At 49.7% G+C, this 7,059-nt stretch overlaps 1 protein-coding gene across 2 annotated transcripts in view; it reads right to left on the bottom strand.

Moving 5' to 3' along the window:
- PES1 (pescadillo ribosomal biogenesis factor 1) overlaps positions 1-5,831 on the bottom strand; it is a 26,006-nt gene extending 20,175 nt beyond the window's left edge. For both annotated transcript variants that reach the window (XM_019539259.1, XM_019539260.1), the window contains exons 1-4: positions 5,717-5,831; positions 5,357-5,436; positions 1,607-1,760; positions 531-640 (exon numbers count right to left, since the gene is read on the bottom strand). In XM_019539259.1, coding sequence (XP_019394804.1) covers positions 531-640; positions 1,607-1,760; positions 5,357-5,436; positions 5,717-5,740 — 368 coding nt within the window. In that variant the 5' untranslated portion in view covers positions 5,741-5,831. The remainder of the gene's footprint in view (positions 1-530; positions 641-1,606; positions 1,761-5,356; positions 5,437-5,716) is intronic.
- Between the last annotated feature and the right edge of the window lie 1,228 nt (positions 5,832-7,059).

Below are 7,059 nucleotides of genomic sequence, written 5' to 3'. Positions count from 1 at the left end.
CTGTGTATATGTTTCGCTTGTTGGTCTTGGCTGGGCTGTACTTGTGGGTGTTGCTTGGTCTGGCAAGTCAAATGTCTGCCAAGGGCTTTGAGGAAAGCAGGTGAGCTGTTACATCTCACTACACACCATACAACCACTTAGAGGGCTAGGAATACTTCCTGAGTCCAGTGACTACTTGTCACTGTTTTGTTGCAACAAATAACTGTCTCCGAGTTCAGCTCATAGACATCTATTTCTAAACATTTGTAAACCAGTGACATAACTTATTGGAAACTCTGAATGTGTTGGTTACAGGAGGTACAACTACAAGTCTGGACGCTTGCAAGAGGCTGTCTGGCACACCTCAGGCACTGAAGGTTTCAACAGACCCTACAACAGGAGGGTGCAAAGATGCCCAGTTCAGCCAAATGCTGTGATGTGTTCTTACAAATGAGAACAACTCTTCCATGTTTGTAAGCATGCAGTTTGGTTGCTTTATCTGCCATGCAGCACTGGTCAAGATGTGATCAGTGCCCCAGCCCCCTCCTCACCTCTCTTTAACAATGTGGTCAAGTTTGTAGCTGGGCTTGTTATCCTTCAGCCGCTCCACCGTGTTCCATTCACTTTTCCCATATGCCTTCCGAAGCTTCCGGACAAACACCTGAGAGAGACAGAGTTCTGTTCAGCTCCAGGGAGGGAAATCCATCCCACGAGGATGATATTAGGAACTGGGACCACGTAACTACTTCCTGCACCAGACATGCTTCTGGTTACTGGGGCAGAGGCAAGGGGTGCAAAAAAGAAGAATTAGTGAGATGATGTGCCCAGGTGCAATACACTTCCAGCAACGTCATGGGGTAGGGCCAACAGTCCCCTCTCAAAAGTTGTGTACAGGTTAAGATATCCCTGCAAAAATCAGGTCCTACTACTGGTTCCACTCAGACCATCCCAGTAATCCACACAGAAAAGGCAGAAAGTTTGAGGAGTACTTGCTTAAGATAACACAAGAGTTGGTAGCAGGGCTGGGAAGAGAATTTAAGAGTCCAGGTTCCCATTTGAGTACCATGGTTGCTGGACAATACTAACCTGTTCAACGCTCCATAGCAAGTGAGCCAAAAGTCCCAAATGAACAGTGCTAATATTTCATTATCTATAAAAGCCTACTTGGTTTTTGACTTTTGAACTTCTTCCTGCTCATGATTTTGTGGAAATGAAGTGATACAACACATTACCAAGCACAGATTCAGAGCAATACACCTTCTGCACTAGGAATGCCTGATGCCCAGAGAGTTTTTATATCAACCATGCTCTTTATGAGGTCAAGCTAAGCACCTTGATAGACTAGCTAGTGTCTGGCACCTCCTATTCAATATTTAAACCACAGTCTCCCCATCACAGAAGCAGCCTCAAGATCTACAATGGGTCAGGAATATGCACAACTGAGAGGGGTGGCAGACAGCAGCTATACTTTGCTGTTAAGACAGGCAAGGTAAACCAATCATCTCAGCACAAGATGCTGCAGGGTGACAGGAAAGCTGTTTCTTAGAGTGAACACAGCTTTGAAATAACAGACATGTGACTCCATGCAAAATGAACATAACCTTTGCCCCTTGCTGCAAAAGAGTACCTTATAGTCCCGGAACTTGTTAATAATGGGCTCATGGAGAAGAAATTTGATGTCTTTGAGGAGGTAGAAAGTCCGTGCTGCTGTGGAGCCTTTGTTTACTTTCTTCTTATGCTTTGGCTCATGCGGGTAAACCCCCTTCAGGATACACAGCCGCCTGTAACAAACAAACAGATAAGATACAAAATACCTCAAACCCAGAGGTACTGGATTGCTCATATGCTTACTAACAGGATACAAAGCTTTCCCTCTTTAAGCTGTTGCGGGCCAGTAGCTGCCAAAGTTTACTATGCCAACTGAGCAAACAACTGTTGCAAGTTCTGTAGATGCCCTAAAACTTTAACACAGAGTTAAGGTTGCATAGGGCTGCCAAAATGGAAGATAGCTCAACTTAGATTTGTGTGTACCTTTTCTAACTTTCTGAGGTAAAGTCACACATACTCCACTTTGCAACCTCAGCATGTGTGGGGGCCACAGGGTGGATAAATCAACAATTTAAATCAGATTTTTTTAAATTTAATAGTCTTTTTAAATTTTTTTTGTTAAGATGCTTTTTTAAAAAAACCTACATAAAGATAACTTTAATATAACCCCTGTTAAAGTACAAAGATATCATCATGGAACACGGATTATAACTTCCAACTATATACTATTTGAAACAACATATTCACGTAATCTTTTTAGAAAAGTTTTATAAATAGGTCACACAGGCCATGGACTATATTAGGGGTCCAATCTTATGGGGTTCCCAGAGGCTACTTTATGGATTAGTAAAGATTAAAGAAAACCACTCTGCCCAATGGGACTCAGTGCTCAGCCTAGAAGATGTCATTAAGCATCTCTGTGATGCTTAGTTTCAGTTCTCAAACTGTGGATTTGTACCTTCAGAGATAACATCCTTGTTAACAGCAGTATAGGGAGATGAGAGATAATAGACCTGATTACCTACCCATCAGCCCAACTGCCTCTGCAAGTTTGTGTACACACAGTCAAGTCCTTACCTTTCTCTAAAAGTGTAAAGTTTCAAGTTAAATAAATAAAGGATAACACACAACAAGAACGCACTTTTTGTAGAAAACAATGATTAAACCGAGGCTTCCTGACTTGCAATTTAAATTGTGATTTGTTTTAAATCAAATCCACCCTGGCCACAGTTGATTTGAAAGCATTGGCTTGGGAAATTCCCTCAAGCAGGCCTAAGGTGATCCACACAAAAGCCTCACACAGAGCAGCAGAATGGTTCTGAGAAACATGGGACCTGAAGGGGCACCCCAAGCCCTCAAGTCCAATCTGCAGTATGAAACTTGCATTCTAAATTAGCTGTTTTATTAATTTTACTTTTTAAAGTGAAAAGCCCCTATAACACGTGGAGCAGACACAGGAACGATTTCTGGGCCTGATGTGATCTGCCTATAGCAGGATTTATAACAACGAACTGCTAATTCATACCTCTAACTTCTCAAAAATAGGCCCTGCCCCTTTCAGAATAGATGCATCTCTCAAACATATTGCTCAGAAGTATAACACATTCTTGTCACAGGCAGAGGGTAGTTGTATAACCAGGCATCATTTTCAAAATGCTGTTAAAATCTAGTGTCTACAGAACCCTGCCTAGGCTACACTGTGACTGACATCAGGCATGCTTCCAGACCCTATAGCAGGGATGGGCAAAATACGGCCCACAGGCCAGATCTGGCATGCCAGCCCATTCTATCCAGCCTGTGGAGCCCCTAAAATTTTTTGAAAATTAATTTTTATCTGCTCCTGGCTGCCTGTCAAAGAGGACAGGACATGGGGCAGCAGGACCCAGGGGAAGCCAGGCAGGACTCAGCAGCCCAAAAGCAAGGCCCGCACAATACACCCAGCCCATACCCCTGTGCTTAGCAGAGCCTTCTGGCCTGGGTCTCTGGGACTGTTTCTGCCTCCCTGTGCCAGAGAGGGAAACTGAGATAAGGGCAAGAAGGGGGGAGGCAGGGGAGGACTAGGGGCAATCGCCTCAGCCCTTGGGGCCAGCCAGCTCCTGCTGAGTCCCACAGTCCAGCCAGGCAGCTGGGAGTCACAAGGTGCTGGAGCAGCCAGCAAGAAAGCAGGGAAATGGCAGTTACAGGCAAGGGGAAGAGGTATCAAGTGGAAGCTCAGTGACAGCTGGATGGGAGCAAAGGGCCTGTACTGGTGCCCCAAGGCCAGCGGGGTCCAGAGCAAGGTGGCAGGAGTGCAGTTGTCCTGGAGAGGGGCAGAGGTGTCATGCTCCTGCTGCGCTGTTCTGGTGTCATGCTCCTGCTGCCCTGTTCTGGCCCTGGGGCACTGGCACAGGCCCGCGCTCCTGGACAGGTGCTGCTGTGCTCCTGCATGCCTGCTTGCTGCCCCTTCCCCCCACCTGTAGCTGCCATTTCCCTGCTTTCCTGCCTGCCACTCCAAGTACTGGGGCCAAAAGCGGGAGGGTGTGTGTGTGGGCATTCGTGTTCACAGGGTGTCCCACACAAACACCCCACTACACACATGTACCCACACACCCCATACATGCAGACCCCCACACCCCTCAGCTACCTTCCCCTCACACATCCCCCACAAACCCCATATCCACCCACAACCCATGTGCTCCCTCACCCCACACCTATATCCCCACAACCCCCAAAACACCCACCCCTTCCCCCACGAACCTATACCCCTACCCCCCATGCCTCCCACCCCCGTTCGCCTCCACAATATACAAGAGTAAGACTTCATTTTAAGCTATTGTGCAATCAACTCTATGTATACAACACAAACACATGTAAATCAGGACAAAAATATTTTTTGAAATCAAATTAATGAATTATTAAAATATAATTTGGTATTTTTCTTGGTACCAAGATGGCAAAACCTGTTTCTGAAATGAGTACTTACTGGGGCAAGGGGAGGAACTTCTGGTGGCAAAGGTCAGGGGTTAGGGGGCAGGACTTCTAGTCACAAGATGGTGACCAGGGGGCAGGGCACCGGGGAATGGGCAGGGCTACCCACACTGCCCTTGACAGCTTGCCAAGACTCAGTAAGCAGCCCTCTACCTAAAATAAGTGCCTGCCCCTGCTCTATAGTCTTGCCTCCTCAGAGTGACAGGAGCTGCTCTGCACTAGCTGACATCAGTCCTATGCAAGAGACTGATTTGGGGAAGTTCAGAACTACAATCCATATTTTGGGTATTTGTGGAAAGTAACATGCTGAAATCAGACACTTTTTAAAAAAAACAGTTCATTTCAACAGGTCTCTGACCTGAGAGCACCTTGTTCCAAAAATTCCACAATCAAAACACTAATCTTACCCAATGCCCTTAGCAAACAACTTTAAAGACTACTAGAGCAGATATGCAGATTTCAGAGAGCGCACAATAGTTGGCTTGAAAACCTAAAGGTCCTGAAGGGAAGAAGGTGCTCACACTTCACCGTAGCAAGGCTAGATCATGCCTAAAGGTAGTGATCAAGGAGTTGCCTGCGTTTGATTAGCAGGAACTCTGTACATTGCTAGCCTCTACAAACCTAATACAACGGGTGCAATGAACAATGCCCAGGTATCTAGTAAGTAAGATATCTTATTTTTCATCCCTGGAGGCAAGTCCCTGCACAAGAAAACTACAGCAGACGCACAAGAGGCTGCCCTCTTGTTCAGCTGCCCCTACTGCAAATCATAGTGCCTCTGAATAGTGCAATTCAGCCTCTAAGGCAGACAGACAACCTGGACAGCCAAGCTTACCCGGCAACCCCTGTCCCCTTTTCTTACCTGAAGTCTGCGAGGCTCAGCTGCAGTTTCTTCCGGGCCTTGTTTCTGGTGATGTAGTTGGTGGCTGAACCCCGCTCGTACTTGGGAGGAACAAGCACAAAGATCTGTCAGTGACCGGGAAGCAGCCGTTTCCTTGCGCTGGATTACGACCCCGGGCGGGAGGCAGCGGCGGGCGAGCGGCCCGGCACATGCTGCGGAGCCCCTCGGAGAAGTGCTGCCTCCGCAGGCAACAGCTCGCGGGCCGCTGCGCCCGCCGGGGGCAGCCGAGCCCGGCGCAGCCTCAGGCCGCTTCGAGAAAGCCGAGCGCTGAGGAGAGACCTGTCCCGAGCCTCCGCCGCCGCCCGCGTCCCCCCTAGTTACCTTCTTCTTTTCGAGGCCGCCCATGGCCCCGCGCCTCCGCCGCCGCTGCCGTTACCCACGTGGAACGCGCCGAGCGGGCCCCGCCCCTACGCCAGGCCCCCGCGGCTGCCTCCCCAGTGCCTGCTCGAGTGACGCGAGCCCGCCTAGGCCCTTCGCGCAAAGCAGCGCAGCGCCCGCTACTCCTCCCGGCGGCCGGGGGCGGCTGCGGAGGGCAGCGAGGGGCGCTGCAACCAGACAGGCGCGGGCAAGACAAACTCATGTCCTGCCGCTCTGTGAGGGGAGCTGGCGTTAGGCACGCTAAGGGTAGCCACAGTGCATGCCGGGATGTGGAGAGGCAGCCGAGGCGCAGTGCATGCCGGGATTTCCTGATGCAGCTTCAGTACGGGGTGACGTCAGCAGCTGGTGGGGTGTTCGTGGCCGGGTTGGCGCTGCGCGTTTCCGGCTCAGGCTCAGCCGCCGGCGGGGTTGATACGTGCTCCATCCACTGCATGCATTGACCTGGTATTACAGTGCTTCCAGGACCGGTGCAAAAAAACAGAAAAAAAAAAAAAAAAAAGTATCCGCTCCTCCGAGGCACTGGGCTTTGCTCTAGGCCGGGCTCAGCACTCCGCGCGTGAGGGGGGGGGCCTGACGCCGCTGCTCTACTCCGAGGCAAATCCACGGGCAGAAAACGGGGAGAAATTGCGGCCTGAGCTCCTCGTCCTCGGGCCCTTGCGGCAGGCTAGGCCTGGGGCTTGATTAACCACTTCATGTGTCTGAACTGATGATGACCCGGCCAGGTGCCGAAGCGGGTCATGGCGTCATAAAACAAGGAATAAGCCACGGTGTTGTTCCCCAAAAACGCTGCGCTACCTCTGTGGCTGGTCCCTAGCATGCCATTAATAGAACACGTGGCCAGCTGCCCCGCCATGGTTGGGCCCCTTCAGCTGATGGCTGTCCAGCCATGCAGGTGCACCATGAACTCCCATGGACGAGAGACCCATCAGCTGCAGGCTCCCAGTCTGGGGGGCGCATGGTGCTGTTGAGGAGTTCGTGACCCCTTGCGGAGCTATTCCCAAAGACACAAGAGTCGCTGTCTGTCTCAAAATTTATTCAGCATGCTGGGCACCCTGAGCGAACTCAAGAGGCCCTGAATAAAACTTAGGGGCGATTTATAGTTTACAGACAAGATGCGCGCGCAGGTGGGAATTTTCCACTGTGAAAGAAAACATGATATCAGGTCAGTTTGAGAGACCCTTAATTGGTTCAAACTGGTTTTTGGCCATGTGCTTGTTTTTGAAAAGCTAACTAATCCTTGATTGCTTCAGACTTTAAGGTGACTAAGGTTTAGTCATTCCAGAGTC

The sequence above is a fragment of the Crocodylus porosus genome, unplaced genomic scaffold (genome assembly GCF_001723895.1).
Source record: "Crocodylus porosus isolate Cpor-Errol unplaced genomic scaffold, CroPor_comp1, whole genome shotgun sequence".
NCBI classification, from domain to species: domain Eukaryota; kingdom Metazoa; phylum Chordata; order Crocodylia; family Crocodylidae; genus Crocodylus; species Crocodylus porosus.
This window is presented reverse-complemented; position numbering and strand designations above follow the sequence as displayed.